Source organism: Cupressus sempervirens, chromosome 10 (assembly GCF_028749045.1).
Source record: "Cupressus sempervirens isolate cs-2001-9-10 chromosome 10, ASM2874904v1, whole genome shotgun sequence".
NCBI classification, from domain to species: Eukaryota; Viridiplantae; Streptophyta; class Pinopsida; order Cupressales; family Cupressaceae; genus Cupressus; species Cupressus sempervirens.
The window spans coordinates 564,212,458-564,231,569 of record NC_143127.1 but is presented as its reverse complement, the minus strand read 5'-3'; the positions used below and the strand labels follow the sequence as shown (position 1 = coordinate 564,231,569).

The window sequence follows — 19,112 nt, the reverse complement described above, 5'->3', positions numbered from 1 at the left end:
ATGAGGAGTGCAAAATGGCAAAAAAGAATTGGAAAAAGAACATGAACAAAGAAAGTAGAAAAGAGTATGATCAACTGATTAAAAAGAAGAAAGAAGAGTATGTGAACAAGAGAAGAATAGAGTTGATTAATCTTGGTAAAAACAACCCCAAAAAATTTTGGAAAGAGCTTCAGCAGAGAAAAACTCAGATAATGAATAACATAACAGGAACCAAATGGCTGGAATATGCCAAGACTCTCTACGAATGTGATCTAAAAGAGCATAGTACCATGGAAACAGAGACTACAGGGGAGTTATTCAGCGAAAATGATATTATTCAAGGCATTAGGAGGTTAGCTGCTGGTAAAGCGCAAGATATAGATGGGCTACAAGCGGAATACTTAAAATGGGGTGCTGAAATCCTCACACCACACATCACTAAGATTTTCAACAGTGTCAATAGAGAAGGTTTCCCTGTAAAATGGACTACAAGTGTGGTGATCCCACTCCACAAAAGTGGAGATATAAACAATCCTTCTAATTACCGAACCATCATGATCAATCCACTGTTTGGCAAGTTATTTGGTAGTTTGGTAGAACAAAAAATCAGCAACTGGGCTGAAACAGAAGGCAAACGTGCAAAAGGGCAAGCAGGCTTTAGACCGAAACACTCTACTATAGATCACGGCATCACTCTCAGGCATTTGATAGAGAAAGTTTGGGACACTCCGGGGAACGAGGCTTTTTGTTGTTTCGTGGACTTTAAAAAAGCTTTCGACACAGTGCCACGTAATAAACTATGGGATAGAATGGTAGAGCTGGATGTCCCTAAAGAACTTAGGTCAGCGGTTTACAGATTATATGAGCATGTCAAAGCTAAAATCAGAACGACAGAAGGGATATCAAAAGATTTTGACAGCAACATCGAGGTTAAGCAAGGGTGTCCGCTTTCTCCAACGCTATTCGAGCTCTATATTGACAAGTTAGAAGAGTGGATAAACAAGCCAATGGTGAAGGGGTGCAGCTGGCCCACTTCGTGATAAGATTGCTCTTATATGCAGATGATCTCATAATTCTTGCTAGAACAGCTAAAGGTTTGAAAGAGCGCTTGAAAGCTCTAGAATTTTTTTGTCATGAGGTAGGAATGCAAGTTAACACTAGCAAAACCAAAATTATGATCTTCTCACTAAAGAAGAATAGGGGCATACAAGACAAGTTTATGTTTGAAAATAGCCCCCTTGAGATTGTGGAAGAGTACAAATACTTGGGCATCGATTTTCATAACAAACTCAACTAGGATACTTGTAGATCGAAAAGGATCCAAGGGGGCTGGAAGGCGTTATACTCTTTACAAAACAAGTGCAGGAACGCAGAATTATGGAATTTGACGACCATGAAAACTCTGTTTGGTTTGCTGGTCACTCCGGTTATTCTATACGGATGTGAAGTGTGGGGCGGTAGTATGTCCAAACAGAAATGGCGGCAAATAGAAAGAATTCAAAAACACTTTATCACATGCAATCTTAAAGTCAAGACCACAGTTCCGTATGAAATCCTTTTGGCGGAGGTGAGTTCCTTTCCATTAGAAGTCGTCACATTGATCCGAATGCTAAGCTATTTAAAGAAAACCCAAGGTCTAGAAACACATCGTTGGCCCAAGTTGGTAATAGAGGAAAAACTTGTGAGGCGGAAAAGCACATGGATGAAACAAAATGACAAATGGATGCAAAAATGGGATATCAATATCCAAGCTTGCCCGGATAATATTAAAGAAATAAAAAAGTTTGTCAATGAAAAATTTTGCAATATTCTGTGGACAAGACACATATGGAGGAAAAAATCTGATTACATTAAAGAATTTAATCCCACTTCTAGTCATGATGAAAAGGCCTATATAAGGGCACCTATTAACTGGAAAGCAAAAATGTTGATGGCACAAATTAGAACTAGTTCACATCAGCTGCGATGTGAAACTGGTAGATGGCAAGTTCCAAAGGAAGAGTGAGCAGACAGAACATGTTTATTCTGCAATATGGGAACAGTGGAGACAGAGCAACACTTTGTCATGGAATGCTTGGCTTAAAACAACATCAGATCTGATTATACAAAAATTCTGCAGAACAAGGACTTCAACTATTTATTTGAGGAAGATCAAGTGAAGAGAATAGCGGATTTGATTATCAAAATTCAGAGAAGAAGAGACAAGTTAACCAAAACTTTGCAACTGACTAGTTTGGCTCCTGACTCGGGAGGGCGATTGCATGAGTCCCATAGACTACTTTAGTCTCGTGAACGTCATTAAAATCTATCATATCATATCATATCAATCCCAAATTTTTTATGCCAATATAGTCCATTTTTAATGATAGAGGATAACGTTGACTTCAATGTTTCATTAACTAGCATACTGTTTCTTATACATCTATATTATTTCATAGAAATTGGTGAGAGGCCACAGCTTTTCTGATGTTTAACCCGTAGAAGTCTTTGCTTAATCCATACTGCAAGACTAAAGTAATCCATGTCTTTACCTTCTGTCGTTGAGATCGCACTTTTTCGACATTTCATTTCATTTACTTTCAACTACTGCACAAAAATGTCATTACTTACCTTATGTTTACTGTCGTATTTGTGGACCAGATTTTAACATCAATAAAATTCAATCTAATGGTCAGAATTCATTTTGAAGAAACTGCACTCCAAATCGCTGAAGAATTACATAAAAATAATAATATTGCTACACATGCCAAAACGTGGAACTAATTGCTCCATATACACCACTAGTAAGACAGCTGTTAAATAATGAATAGATCAATTACCAAATTAATCACGGATACAGAAGTCTGAATGCACGAAATTGATTATAAAGCCATCCAAACAAAAAAAATTGTATTTCTGTGATGCATCATGCATACATTCAATAATAGATAGAAAAGAATGTTGGGTTGTCCCTTCCATTCTCTCAAGCTCCAAATACAGCACAACCTGAGCCGGCTGCCAAACAATGTTGGTGGCAACCATCCGATTATTCTATCCTGTGATGAAATAATTTTGACAAAAACCTTCGTTCGCAATCCTAAAAGAACAAAGAAATAAACAATCGTTAAAACTGCAAGCTAAAACTTTCTATAGGTTAAAAAACAAAAACCATGACCTACTTGGCTATATATGAAATTGTACAAGCTCAAGCAAATAAGATAGAGAAGAAAATATTTCACGGACATGATCTTCCATTACTCATAAGCATAAATCTATAAAATGGTCCAAGAACTGAGAACTAATAAGGCAGTGCAATCAAATTTAAAAAAACAGTAAAAACTACTGTTGAAGTTGATAGGAGTTGAAATGAAGGTTCGTCAAAAGTTTTCCAGAATTCAGGACTGGATACAATGAGGATATGCTGGGAAAAATGATTGCCAAGTTAAATATAGAAATTTCAATGTAAACGGTTACATTTAGATGGTAACGCTGTGTTATCTTGATAGAGTTTATTAAAATAACAAGAACAAACTTTCCTCAACATGTCATCAATTTCCAATTTTGCATGCTGATTTTTTAGCATTACATTTGTTGTAGCTAGAACGTATATGCCTCAAATGTCCCCAAAATCCAACTCTCATTCAATACTTTTATCATTTCTAGGGGGGCTCCTGTTGATCATCAGGTGGGAGCTCTATTCCTGAGAATCAAAAATAGCTAAAAGAATTATAGTGGCTAAAATTGAAGATCAAAATCAAGATTTCCCCGTCTCCATAATATTACTTTTTCCTCTATCCGAAAAACTTGCCAATTTTCTATTTATCATATACCATAAACGAATTTGGAACCTTTATTAACTTCTATCGAATTCAAGACGTGAAATTCAAATAATGCTAAGATATGTTAGTGTTTTGTTTATCCCTTTAAGGGAAAATGCGAAAAGGAAAGTGTAAAAGAATAAACCCCTTTTCGAAGTAGAAGGGGAGGCTCCCTTGTGATTAAACTAAACCAAACTTAGAACTTATGTCATAACCCTACTTTTTAAAAATAATCTTCACTTCCATATTAATTTTTCCAAAAAAACTGACGTTAAAGTACAGAAATACTTAGATCATTTAAACACACTTTGAGTGGACCATGTGAAATGATTGTTGCTAAAATAAAGGTAACGAAGTAATGGTCATTTTATAGGGGTATGCAAACCAGTTATGATCTCTAGTACACCATGTAACCTGAAAAACTCCAGCACTAATTTCTTGGCCAAAGTCAATGATCCATCTCGTAGGCTTCCTAAAATGAAATGAACCACTTTGGTCAATTTGTCAACCACAACCAAAAGAACAGTGTGCCTCTGTTTAGTCTTAGGTAACCCCTGGATAAAATCCATGTTGGCGACTTGCCATTTATTGTCCGGTATGGCACGTGGATAAAGTAATCTAGCTGGATGATTATGCTCAGCCTTGACTCGCTGACATCCTAAAAATTGGGCTATGTAAGATGACACATCATGCTTCAGACCTGGCCAAAAATACAATGGCCTCATCGGCAATCATCTTAGTCATCCTTGGGTGGCTAGAAAATGGAGTGCAATGGATCTCCTCCGTTACTAACTTCCTCAACCCTGCTCGGTCAGAAATGTATATCCAGTCTTGGTATCTCAAAATACTATCAGTATCAAAATTGTACCTGTCAAAATGGTAGTCAGATGGATCAACGTGCAAAGCTAACTTAACCATCTCGTAATGGTCATCACCCGTAAGATTCTGCAACCCCAGCTCTCTCATGCGTGTTCTAGCGGTAGAGATACAGAAATGTGCCTCCTTCTGCTAAGAGCACCAGCCACTTTGTTCTCCTTCCCTTTTATATACTCAACCAAAATCATGCTCACTGAGAAATTCTAACCAACGTCTATGTCGGACATTTAGGTTCGGTTGCATGAAGATGTACCTTAGTCTCATATGATCTGTTTTCAGCTCAAACAGTTTATCTATCAGGTAGTGCTTCCACATCTATAAGGCTAAACAACTCTTCTATACCAAACGAGAGATTATATAATCTTGACTAGATGCTAATGGCCTAATCTATGATAGCTAACACACACTTTGAAGCAGAGAGCAGAAAAAAGAATACTCCCAAGGATTGCATTAGAAATAAACGAGGTTGCCAATTTGAGTTAACTACAAAATCGAAAAACGGATTGCAGGTAGAGCTAAATTTTGAAATGGGCTTGGGTTCGTTTAGGGTTGATTCATTCAAACACACACACGTGCAGCCTAAAAGCATGAATTCAGATTAGAATATCATATAGTATCATATAAACACCATAAACTTGTAATATAATAAGCTACAAGTAGAACCTGTTGGTTCACAAATCCGTGAATTGGAAATCCAAGAGCTTGTCAATTCTCCAACAGGATTCCGCAATCAGTTCTGGGCAACGAACGAGAATCACCTTGATTCCCTTGCACTTTAGGCTCCACTACACCCAAGCGAGTATACCTTCACCTCAAATGCTGACTGCTTGGTTCAAGGCTTTTCTATAGCAGATTTAAGCTTTGGAGTTCTCCGGCTGATAAGGGCTTTGAACTCGATTAATATGGAGTTATGTGATAGTTTGGAATGAATGTTTTGTATAAAGTTTTTAACAATGGATTTGAGGTTTGTAACAAGGAAGTTATAGATTTTCTAACTTCAAATATAAATCCAATACTTTCATGATAAAAAGACCAGTGCTTTAGCTTATTCAAGCAACAGAGTCAACTACAATGAAGATCATAACATACAACTTTATAATATTCTATGCACATAAACTATAAACAATTTTATAATCAAGACATGATACATCAAATATATATAGCAATTCTAAACTAGTCCAGATCGTGCTTTAACTCCTAAGGTCGAGGAGACAAACTGGACACAAATTCGAAAACAATTAAATATTTCACAACATCTGCAATGATCAAGTTTTAAATGCCATAGATGACCTTGTACACTTATCTGACATAAATTGTTTACAGAATTTTTTTAAAATGATTATAAAGGACAATCAATTGCTATTTAATTCTCCATGCCTTCAATAAAAATAAACAAAGGGCCTTTTATTTTATTATCAAAATAAAATATTTCAATTCATAATACAAAGTCATTTTAAGCTCTTTATTCGTCAGTACAATTTTTTTTTTTTCTTATAAATCCATTTTTTGTCGAATATATCATGTTCCTCCCCAATTCTTTCATCTTATATATCTTTATAAAGGGATGTTACATATCATAAAGAAAAGTCATATCTTTTTTTTAATAATAATCGCACTTTTCCATTCTAACTATTTTACTTCAACTTTTGATTCACTTAATTTTTTGGAAGTCTTTGTAATTATAATTTAAAGGCCACTTTAAAAATCATCTTAGTTTAAAGTTTAAATTCAGTGACCTTATAGTTCACACACACACACACACACACACACATAATATTACTTGAATTATTTTTTATTCTCATAATTAAATAATAAAAATTTATCTCATTAAATTTATAATTATGATAGATTTTTATTTAATATAAATATCTATGAATCAATTTTACAACAATAGTGTCAAACATCAAAACCACGGTCTATCAATATAAATATCCAAATTGATATTCCTCAAACTTGTCTTCAAAAGTCTCAAACATCTAAATATATCAGAATACAAGCATAACCTATGAAACTAAGCCGCATTCTAGCTATCAAATATCCAAAAGCGCAGAATTATCTGATCACTATAAAACTCCCTCTGGAAGAAATTGATAATCCAATGAATGCTAAAAAATTAAATTAATATATTTTGAGTTATTTTTATTCTAACAATTAATTATTAAAAAGCTATCAAATTAAATTTATAATAATGGTATATTTTTATTTAATATAATTATTTTTACATATGTTTATTATGATGAAAATTATAAAACTTAAATTAAATATTAGATTTATCATTTTAATATATTTTCTAATTTTCTAATTTGATATGTAATATTTGAACATATTTAATCATGAATTTCATTGTCGAATATTTAATCACTAATTTTATTGTCTTCTTGCATGAAATTAAAACTTGCAAAGTCCCTACATTGTCAATTCGACAAAAAGATTTTTTTTTTAAAAAGAGTGTTTTTGTTTAAGTTTTAATGCCAAAAATCATTCAAATATTTTGGGGACACTTTACTGTTTCGATGACAGATCAGGGACATTATGGCCATCCCCTAGGCATTTCAGGGACAAATCGCCATCCCCAAATGTCAAAGGATGTTTCCTATGGTTTGCTGCAGTTTTCTGAAATCGAGGACAGCTAGGGGATATTTCCTTTTCATCCCATTGTCCCTATAACATTTTGGGACAAAAACAAGTCCCCTTGGGTCGAGAAACGCGTTTCTGTGTAACATAGAAGACAGCCCATTTGCATGTATACATCTTGCAACATCTTGGTTGACAATGTCTCGACTCTCATTTTGACATGAAATTTCCAAAGGTCCCTTTCTTTTGCGTGCAATGGCTGCTTCACTTTCACTTTCACTTTCAGGTCAACTTTGATAGGAGGAAATGGGTGGTCTTCTATTATAATATTGGAATATAGGGGCTGCATTTGCTTTGTTTGTTTTAGTGGGCGAATTTTGTCTACATGCTTCTCTATCTTGTGCTTCATGCTCCATAATGCGTTTTAACATTGTATCAGTTAGTATGACACTAAGTTACTAGTTTGAGTTTGGGTTCAAGATCGGGTTCAAAGAACCGGTGGATTGGTACGGCAAAATTTTGAAATGGGATTTGGGTTTGTTAGTACAAAGACATGTTAAAAACTAATATATATAAATATGTATGCAGGCCAGAAGAATGAATTAAGATTAGAATGCCACGTAGTATCATAAAAACAACAAAAACACTATAAGCTTGTAATAATACCATCATATATATTATCAACACCAACATTTTAAAATAATATCGAGTTCAAGTATCATTGTTTTGACTTTTAACAATTAGTACTTTAAACTTCAATCATCTAATGGATTATCTAAATCTTCATCTTCTTCTTCTTCTTATTCTTCATATTCATCAAACTTTGAAGGCATTAGTTGATTCAAAAACTGTGCCAATGTCAATGGGATCAGTTGCACTAATAACATTGCTGCTTTCCATGTTGTCAAACACTTATTACTTTTTCATTGTATAGAGAGCTTGTTTGTTTGTAATTAACATCCTACTTGAAAAATGCATGTAAGTAACTTGTACCTCCCTCCACCTATTGAAGATGTTTAATGCTTAAAATATGATTTATAGTCAGAGCTTCCAATTAATCGAACAGGGGTCATTATCAGCAATTGGATGTAAAGGTTTAACTATAAGAAATCTTGAGGACTAGTAAAATTTGATGCAAATTTTGTAATTTAAAAAATCTTTATTCAAATTCCACAATAATCGTTTTCTGCACTAAATTATAAGATATTTCACAATGCAAGTGTACTTTGTTCGCACTCGATCTGCCTCGGTGTGCTTTGGTTCGACCTAGGTTCGGCCTGGAGCAACCAACCTGCCTAGGTTCGAACCCAAGTGGAACCCAAAAGGGAACCGGAACCAAGACCAAGGACCAATTTGAAATTTGCCTTGTTCAAAGAACCACAGGGAAAACTGGGTAACTAAGTATGATTAAAAAACACAAAATTAAAGTTCAATTTAATCAGAAGTCAAGGGGCATGGGAAGAATCATGAGTCATGACTATGGAAGGAAAAGGATATACAAGAGACACTAACAAAGGAGAAGTAACCACCGTATGAAGAATCATGGTTATGGAAGGAAAAGGATATATAAGAGACACTAACAAAGGAGAAGTAACCACCATATGAAGAATACTTTTTTTATTATTTCATTATTACTCCTTTGGTGCTTGGAACTGTTGTTATTTAACTAGAAGATAAAATCCCACATGAGAAGTATTGAAGGAAAAAACCACAATTTCTAAAGAGTGATTTCACATGATAATCACTATTGTGCCACGTTGATTGATCCTCTAGCAGACATTGTTAAAATTTCAAGTTAATAATGTAATGCCCCCATTTTTAGCAAGTTCCTGCAATTGGCTTGGTCAGTTCAGCATCGCGACCCTCGTTAGCTTACAGTGGGATTTGAGGGTCCCAGTGTGAGGTTATAGGGTTTCCAACAGCCTATAGTGTGTTTTGGCTTTGTTTGAAGGACTTACTATTTAAAGTAAGACAAATTGTTGGTATTGATGAGCTTAGTTGCATTAGAGGAGTTTAGTGATGCTCTCAATTTTTCTTTCGGGCTTCCCATTCAGGCTCCAAGAATCTTGGAGGGACCATCTATTTGTAGTAAGTCACCCCGCCAAGTTCATTTACCACCTTTCTTCATCAGGATCACTCTGGTGTTGTCAGATTTCAATTTTGATGCTTCTTCAGTTGTTTTCACAAAACGGGTTAATTATTATTATTCATCTAAATATGTTGAGGTTGCTATTTTTGTTGGCATTGTATATTGATCACCTTAGTATCATAGCTCATTGGAACCAAGATGAAAAGTTTTAAATCGTGGCCACAAGAAACAGTGGCATGTGTGTTAGAATATTATGTTATGGTGGAAAAGGTCATTTTTGGAGCCACAAGGAATTAATAAATTATATTATAATGACACTTTATTATATTTTAATGTTGTGTGTATTGGAAACTACAATTGGAACAATTGTTGTTTTGTTATTGATGTCAATTCTACTAATGAGACATGTTGCTATCTGATCTAAATGTCATATCTATTTTGATTGATTAGGAAGATTTGAAAAGTTACTCATAAAAATAGCACCTAGAGGAAAGGTTGAGTTATGAAAAGGAAGTTACAATGGACATTTGATTAGTTAGACTTTGACAAACCAAAGTGATTGTTTATATCATTGATGTAAAGCTTAATCGAGCAATAGAGTAAACAATTAAGGATTGTCGAGTGATGCTACTGTCAATCGAGCCACAATAAGTGTCGAGCAAATTTAGTCTTGACCGAGCATCAATATCAACTAAGCAAGCTAGTTGATGCCGAGCCAAGAGTTCTACAACGACTAAGTGATTAAGTGATGACGAAGTGCCAAAACTTAGTTATGGCCGAATAACAGTATTTTGAATGCGTAAGAGGAATCGTGATTTCCAGCCAACTCAGTTGATTTCTTGGGATATGGAAACTATGTTGAAGATAAGATTGATGAGTTGAATCATTTAATTCAAGGATGAGAAGTTCCTAGAAAAGAAGGAAGATGGACAAATACAATGACTCTGATAAACCATATCGTAAACCCTAAGATCTACAGTGATCATGAAAAACGGAAAAGCCAGAATTACATGTTTAAGGAGGCATAGAGTCAATAAGAAAGTGGGAGCATGTGAGAGCGAAGCAAAAGAAATGCTTGCACAGATGTTGCTTAAGTTGATAAATGAATCTAAGCAGAAGGCTTAAGTTTGTTGGAAGGAGAAGATTGACTATTTGAAGGGTTGCCAAGCAAGTTAAGAGACATAGTTGACAAGGGGGACTTATCAGTGAATCATCACATGAGCCGAATAGTGATCTGAACCTACAAAAGTGAGTTGTAAATCATATAGATCAAAACCCTATTGTTTTCTTTCTAATCATTGTAAACAGTTTGTATTGAAATCCTTTTAATCAAAGGTTGACCTAACAATCATTGAAGGACTTAACAGTTTGTGTAAATCCTTTAGCATGGTGACATTTTGTTAGAATGTTCTAAAGTCCTCTAACAAAGCCACTCCTAACAGGGTGATTAAATCCTCTAACTAGGTCACATTTAACAGGTCGTATCGTAACCTTTAACAGGGTTGGCTCCTTACAGAGCTCACTTTGAAAGAGTGAAAAAGTGGTGACATGTTGCTAGTGGTTTTTCCCAAATTGAGTTTCCACGTAAAATCTTAGTGTCAAACTTGTGTTGAATGTTTTATGATATTTTGCATTTACATGTTTACATTCAACAAAGTAGTCTATTATAATAGGATAGTGAACTACTAGTAAATTTGTTTATTAATATTCAATAGAGACCGAGCTACAGAAGGATAAGCAAAACAGTGAATGTTTAATGTTTGATTGTTCAAATGGTACTTATGGACCTTGAGTAACTGATTCACACCCCCCCCCCCACAGTTATTCTAAACATTCTAACAGTATGGAGGAAGCTTCTTAGATGAAGTTCATTTGGGAAGCTTGTGTCATTTGGAGATTATAAATATAGAGGCCATTTGATGGGAAAGGCATGCAATTGATTATTTTCTTTTATTGCATGTGAAGGAGTTTTCTTGAGTTTATTCCTATGCCCTTGCTGAAGTATAAGGGTTTGAGTCTAAGAATTTCCTTTGCAATTATTTTGCAAATTGTTGTTGTGGTATAGCAATTTTGCCAATTGCTTCTCTATTGTTTCTGTCTATATCTGAGAAGTCAATTTGTGTTGGAGAAATTGTCAGTGTTTGGAAGGATAATTAGAGTTGTTGTAATTAAACTACATCTATTTATGAAGTTTGGAGGCAGTTGTGGACATTTGAGAGGTTGTCGTACATTCCTCGGGCTGCGGCTAGCTTGTTTGTGGCCTGCAATCATTTTTTCAGAGCCAGCAATTAAATTATTGAGGCTTGTGGCTAATTGGTTGAGCGCTGCAGCCATATTGGAAGCCTGCGTACATTTGCTTTGGCCTGCAATTCACTGTATGAGGGCTGCAATCAGTAATTCCAGTGACCTGCTGAAAGGAGCGATTGGGTTTGCTATTATAGACTGTTAAATCTTGATTTAATGAGCTTAGATCTTCTGCTGTTGGGCGGCATTTGGGACTGTTGTAGCATTACATATCTGATCAGTGATCTGGTGAAGTAATTGGTTACTTATCGTGCATATCAAAACCAGGTTCTTAAGTTTGTAATTCAATATTGGTTTCATGTTTGAAATGCAAAGCAGGTTCATTCTTGTAAACAATAATAGTTCTATTGTGATCAAATAAGAAAATCAGTTTTAACTGATACTTTCAATTCATAAATATATCTGCAAACACATAAAAAAGAGTTAGATATCAGTTGTTTGGTATTCATCTATGCAAGAGTCTTGAAGTCTAGCTTAACTGGTAATTGTGATTAGTTTATTACACATCCTAGTATTGTGTTCAAAATTTTAAAAAACAGTGATATCAAATTGCTCGCAAGTGTTTGACAAAGTGTCAAACCATTGAATTGTGGAAGAAATTGATATTTGCCTAGTTATAGCCGGTTGAGGGTTATAACAATGGAATCAGAGCGGTTTCCTGCCATCTTGTAGTGTAGGAAATTTATTTTTATTTCAGATCTGATGTTGTTTTGGAAGTGGCCAACACTAGCTTTTTCCAGCTATGGAGAGATACAGGAGGTCTAGTAGTTCCGAGAGCTGCAAGGGCAGTGAGGAAGATAGCAAGAAAATAAATGTCTTGAGAGAGTGTGGAAAAACTTAAGCCTCATCAACAGAGGTTGGCGGAGAGCTTCTCGGATCCAGAGACGGTTGAGAGGGCAGTTAGGTATATGGTTTCCATCTTTAGAAGGTCGGCGGGAAGGAGGCTTGAGTTTGCCCCAAATAGATGTCCATGATGTAGATGTACCTATATATAGTACGATGCTTACTAGTCCTATCTGGAGTGTTGATGATGGACTTATTACACAAGGGCATGTGGTTGAGTCAGTGGCTGCGGAGGATAGTGCCACTAAGCTTCAACAGGGTGAGGCTCCCAGAGTTGTTGCTACAGTTAGTGCAAAGACAGTTAATGCAATTGTTAATATTGATTCTTCAGGCTCTCTCTCGAGGAGGGGATTATTATTGGAGATTTATATGTGAGCTATCGTAGTGTTGCTCCAATGCAGAAGGCCGCTGCTTCCTTAGGTGTGACTGAGGCACATATGGAGTCACCCAGCTGTAATGTTGGTGATCTAGGTGTTACAGCAGAGTTCGTAGATGTGGGTTCATGTCTAGTATTATTGAATCACAGCCTGACATTGAGTCATGTGTGTAGAGTCAAATGTTAGCAGTTGAGGCTTTATTAGGAGATGTGGATGCATATAGTATGGACACATCTGATGATGATATGAGTTGCACTGGGTATGATATCCCTTGCCATACATTAGGTGATGCCTCTAAGGAGGTTTTGGATAGGTCTCATGATCAATGTTTACAGGATCTTACTGTTGAGGTGGAAGCTGAGGCATACAAGGAGATTGATACCACGAGGACTTTCATCTCTTTGGATGAGGAGTTGATTGAGGTACCTAGTAGTTGTATCTTGGATGCAGAGGTGTGCGAAGACGATAGCACACATGTGGTGTGTGATCTTGTGGTGCGAAATTCTAATTTGGTTTCCTATCACAGTGTAGTTAGTGGCATAGAGAGCTTGCATATGAGGCAGGAGTTACAGATGCATCATGTGATGAGTCAGTTGAAGGTGAGTGAAAGTGACATTTCTTCAGCTCTTTGAGCATTATGATGTTATCCATCAAATGCTAGCTACATTTAGTTAGGGTGCTCCTATGTCAGATGAGCAAGGTGATAGTAGTATTTCCCTAGCAAAGGTTCATGCACTTCAAGAGGCTGTCAGGATCTTGAAGCATAGTTACTCTCAATTGGAAAGTTGGCTGCTAACAGGGATTACCTTCTGAAGTGGGGTAGCACCTGTTATGAGATGTTGTTAGGGAAAGAGGAGGAGGTGGTTGAGCTCGCCTAGGACCTTGAGGTGACTGTAGACCCTCTTCAATGTGCCTAATTGGCTCTTCAGGATTCATAGTCACAATTGGATGAGGTGACCATGGAGTTAGAGCATGTTCGACCCACACCAATCCCAAATCTAGTTCAGCTACATATTGTGGTGGTTATTGGTGAGTTTGCTTCTACGATTGGAGATGAGGGATGTGATGATGTGGCAGTTGCATCCGTCCAGGATATGAGTGCAGTAGGTATAGAGGAGGTGAGAGTGTCAGTGGAGAATCTATTTCTTCATTTCATACAGCTAGTAGCATTGGATAGTTGGTAGTGCCACATTTTCAAGGGGATCAGTTTTGGGTCGCAGGGGAGGAGGTTGATGCTTCCACATATAATTTCTACTACACAGAGTCTTTCATGGAGTATCTTTTGGAGAGTTCAAGTGTGCAGGAGGATTCATATAGTGTTTAAGGGTACTCTCATTTGAGGCTCTCGTGCTATTTAGAGGTTAGTGGGAAAGATTGTAGAGACACTATCTACTATGCTATACCACAGGGATTTGAGGTTGGGTTTGTTGAGAGGGTTGCCCAAAATCCTGCCCGACTGGTAGTTTGGAGTCAAAGAATGAAGCCATCTTCTAATTCCCAGTTTGATACTGATGAGCCCTTGATAGAGATTGGAAGTTTTTATCGACATTACACTGTGAGGAGTACTCGTCACTTCTCCTTTGACCCACAAAATAGAGCATTTGGTCTCGCGTCAATGTGTGTTAGCTCCAGTTTCATACCTTCTATTATGGGATGGGTTAGCACCATCTTTTGCAAATGGGATTAGCAGCTGCAAGTTAAACCACTTGCAGTATCTACACAGCCAGAATAGTTTATCAGAGGTTGGAGTTGGTGATAGTGATTCGAGTACAGAGGGTCGTTGTCATCTCCACAGTGCACTTGGGTGTGAGTGTTAGTTTGATCAGGACTCAGGTGTGGACATAGTTTGCATTTCAGTTGGGTTGAGTTTCAATGAGTTGTTGCCTTCATCAGCACCTAAAGTCAGTTTTCACATGATTCTGACGTTGATGTTTGTTATTTGGGTGTTGGTGCTACATGAGTTGCTTGTACACAGCAGGAATAGTGCGCAGCTCTACCCTTGGGATACAAGTGAACTGTGATGTTCATTTTTCTCTGAGATTGCTTGGGGACAAGCAATCTTAGAGAGGGAAAACTGCAATGTCCCTATTTTTAGCAATTGGCTTGGTTAGTTCACCATCACGACTCTCGTGAGCTGACGGTGGCGAGCTACTAACAAGGAGCAATCAAGAGGATGCTTAACCAGTCATTCATCACAAGCAATGACTCGTAACCCATGACCCTTACATATTTGTTCTTTTTTTCTTCCATTTTCATTACATTTGTATAAAATAGATAGGAACTTAATAGTGGAGCAGCAGAGGCTACTCTCACAGCCTTGTGTGAGTTACATATACATTCAGCATTTTCATTTCATTTCAGCTTTGTAATTATCAGTTATATATATATATATATATATATATATCATGATCAATAATATAAAGGGCATTTTGACTATTCCTGTTCTGAATAAAATTTGATTTGGCAATAGATATAAGCTAAATGCAATACATGTGTACTTTATCTTCACTTGTACATTATTTAGAACTAAATTTTGACATGGGTGAAAATTAAGTAACAGGTTCTGCCTGAATCTTAACCCTGAGTGAAAATTTAGATAACAGATACATTGGCAAGCGCATCATGAGCATCCTGTAAGAAACTAAGTCGTGACTGCTTTCCGATCTCTACCTTGGTTAACTCGTAATGAGAACAGGTAAGCTCTTCAACAAGTTTGTCCGCCAGTGGCTCAGCAACCTCTAGAAACTTGGTTTTCTCTTAATCAACTAAGATCCTCAAAACAATCTTATCTTTTAAATATTTAAACTTAATTTCTTTACAGGAAGGTTATTTTGGGCTATGCTCACTTTCCTTCTCTTCATTGTGATCCTGCTTAACCATGTAGACAAGCTAAAACTTTCATTTGTAGAAGCAGGTACAAAAGAGACCATTGGCATTGATCCTAAATTCATAGGTGCATGATGAGAGGATTCTGTCAAGAATAACTCAAAACCTGTTAGAGATGTATCAATTTGTTGTGAGGTTTTCACACCATTGCCCCAAAATTTTGGAGACCCCCTTTTTTTATCGCCTTGGCAAATTTTTGGATTGTCCAACAATTTCAATTTTTTTTGAGATTTGAGTCTTAGACACCTTCAGGCCAATGGGAGAAGCTTAGCTTATTTTCACCCAGTTTCGCTTGATTTTCCAGAGCAACCAATTTCATCCTTAGGTCGGACAAAATTCAAGAGGCAACGCTTGGCAGGATAAAACTGTAAATTTGTACTTCGACATTTTCTTGTGAAAATCTGGATATAATTGTGTAAATTTAGATAATTTTCAAAAGGAGAAATTTTGTTAGACTTGAGTTTTGGAAAATCTTAAATTTTTCTTAGTTGAAAAAATTAATTTTGTGGAGATGAAGCCAAATCGCAAAATTGATTTTAGACTCTAGAACTGGTTTTATTTTTGTCAAAAAAATTTAAATGGCATAGCAAAATCGATTTGGATAAAAATTGCAAAAATTGGCTTTAATAGATTAAAATTGCCTTGAAATTTTTTTGCCATTTAATGAAATTGGTAATTTAATATTGAAAAATGGCTTTTGGTTAGCCAAAATCCAATTTTAATGACATATTAATTACTAAATCCTCATTAAATGGAAGTATTTAACATCTCCAAGGCATTATTTAATTTCTTTTTGCAATTTGGAACTAATTGGCAATTTAAAAAAGCAATTTTCATTTTGGCAAAATTAATTTCGTGCTTAGCATTTAATTGGGGGCCATATCTTGTGCACTAATTAATTTATTTTTGCTCCCAGGGTCCCAGTCAGCCAGCTTGGCAGGATGAACAAATTGGGTATAAGAGAAAACTCTTTCCTCTCATTTTCTCACTTCTCACTCTTCCTCCTCAAGGTGTTAGCAATTTTAGCAAAGGCAGTCCTCTCTTCTTTTTGGGCGAATTTTACGTTGGAGCAGCTCTTCTCTTCCTAGGCAATTTTTTTTTGGGAGGCAGATTTCTTGCATTTTTGGGCAATTTTGCTTGCAATCAACCATTTTCAGACCTTTCACAATTTCTCTTGGAGGCAGATTTTTGCATTATTTGGTGATTTTCCTCCTTCTATTAGGGCTGCTTGAAGGCAGAACTTTCCACTCTTAGCATTTTTTGAGGGCAGACCTGATTTTTGTGCCATAGACGATCTCTGATGAAAGTCTAATTTTCTCCATTAGGGGACTGTATTTTTCACATCAGACTTAGGCGATTTTATTTGGGAGGAGATACATGAGGAAGGTCTGACTTTTTGTGGACAAATGGTGGACAGTTTCAAGTGTTTAAATTTCTGATTTGCAAGAGGATTTGAAATTCTCAAGGTCTGATCCTAAATTCCAAAAGAGTCAAGATCCGGCTATTGGTACAGGTGACTTTTAATCATTTAGAGTTGAAAGCGGTCCTTAAGCTAACTTCCTTCTTTCGTTCTAGTCTAAGGATTGCCTCCCTTGGTTCTGCTAGTCTAATTGTCCACCACTTTACCATCCCGTAATAGAGCGACAAGATGGAAGATGTCAGTACAAGCAAGAATCCTAAGGGGACAAACACTAAGAAAGGCAAAGAGAATATGATGCTCAAAATACCTTTCTTCTCGAAAATGAAGCAAATAACTGAGACCAATATCAGTACAGTAGACATGATACGGGTAAAGGACACACTAAAGGAAGGACAATCCCCCTTGGCAAAAAAGATATACAGAAGCAGAATTGTGCACACAACAGCTTTCCCTCCTACATTGCCCTGTCCGGAATTGGTTATGGAATGCGCATCCCGGTTTGATCTAATCAGTATATCCATCATCTTTAGCGAAGGGAAGAAGGTGTTGGCCAATATTGGTGAACAAGCAATTGAAGAAACATTTAACATTCCTTAGTACAAGAACATGACAATAGTGATGATGGATCAAGCAGCTAAATCATTTTAGGATAACCAAGAGGCCTATTTCACACACCTAAAGCAGAATTGGCTACACAAGGGAAAGAAAGGAGTCAACAGATCGTCGAGGCTTACAATGGCAGACTTCAAATCAGAATACGAAGATCTCGTTGTTCTTCTCAACCGGATCATGGGCCTAACTCAAGGTATGTAATTTGAAAACTGGATGTACTTCATTGATGAAATTGAAAAGGGGAAAAGAAGATTTGATTGGGCTAAAGATCATAAGTGAGAACCTTGAATTACAACTCAGAACCGTCCAAAACCAAAAGCAATTCTATATGGGGTCCTATCTGGTTTACCTAATTGCTAGATTGTACAAGAGTTCGGGACTTAAGGCTTTAGGAGAAGTTGGCAAGGGGTCGGGGCAATATTTGGTGCATGAATGCTATCCGCAGCTTCATTTGCACAACAAGGATTACAAGATATTATGTGATGCCTTTGCCATGAAGATAGTAAGGGTACTACAAGGGACACCTACTAAGAGACTTTCATCAGAAGCAGAGGCAAAGATAAAGAAGTTTGGAAATTGGTTCATCCAATTTTCGCAATTCACCTACATTAGAGTAGCAGGGAGTACAATTTGTCCCAAGAGGCTTCCAAGATACCCTCCCGACAAGGTAGTTTTGATGGAATTGGCTAGGCAACTTGAGCATTATGATAGAATAATGAGAAATGAAAGTAAAACAAGCATTACCTTCTCACTCGCAATTGGCAATGATAGTTGCCCCAATTGGGCCGCCTTTGCAGCTGCGGAGAAAAAATTGGAACGGTATCACCTAGGATGGTACAGAGCAAGGCAGGGGTTTGATCCTAATGGTCTTATCAAGGTATCTCATGGAAATGAATTTAAGCATGTTCCCACTATAGAGGACTTTTGGGCCAATGCCAAGGATGATTTTCATGTGAGGAAGCTAGCTTTCTCAAGATTGTTGGTGAACATGATGAGAGATATCAAATGGAGAGGCCTTGATATTCCCGATCAATTGGAAGATGATGGTAATGTGTTGAGAGGAGATTATGATATAGTAGAAGGAACAGAGTTGAATCCAGTTGATTGGGATGATCATCAGGATCCTTCCTTGGAGGCAGTTACTAGGACACTTGATTTGCATACCGAGTCGTGGTATAATGAAAGATTAAGGAGGCTACAAAGACAAAGGGTACCCCTTATGAGATGATGAAGCCAAAAGTGGGGCAAACAGAATCAGTCAGACAAAGGAATGAAGGAAGTAGCCAACAACAGGAAATAGCCAAAGACAAGAAGAGAGCTTTCGAGGTAGAGAACAGCAAAGAACATTGAAACCT

General features: G+C 36.7%; 1 protein-coding gene across 2 annotated transcripts in view; it reads right to left on the bottom strand.

Moving 5' to 3' along the window:
- Positions 1-2,672: 2,672 nt before the first annotated feature.
- LOC149535135 (uncharacterized) overlaps positions 2,673-19,112 on the bottom strand; it is a 136,419-nt gene continuing 119,979 nt past the window's right edge. For both annotated transcript variants that reach the window (XM_089804066.1, XM_089804067.1), the window contains exon 9: positions 2,673-3,055. In XM_089804066.1, the coding sequence (XP_089660192.1) occupies positions 3,005-3,055 (51 nt within the window). In that variant the 3' untranslated portion in view covers positions 2,673-3,004. The remainder of the gene's footprint in view (positions 3,056-19,112) is intronic.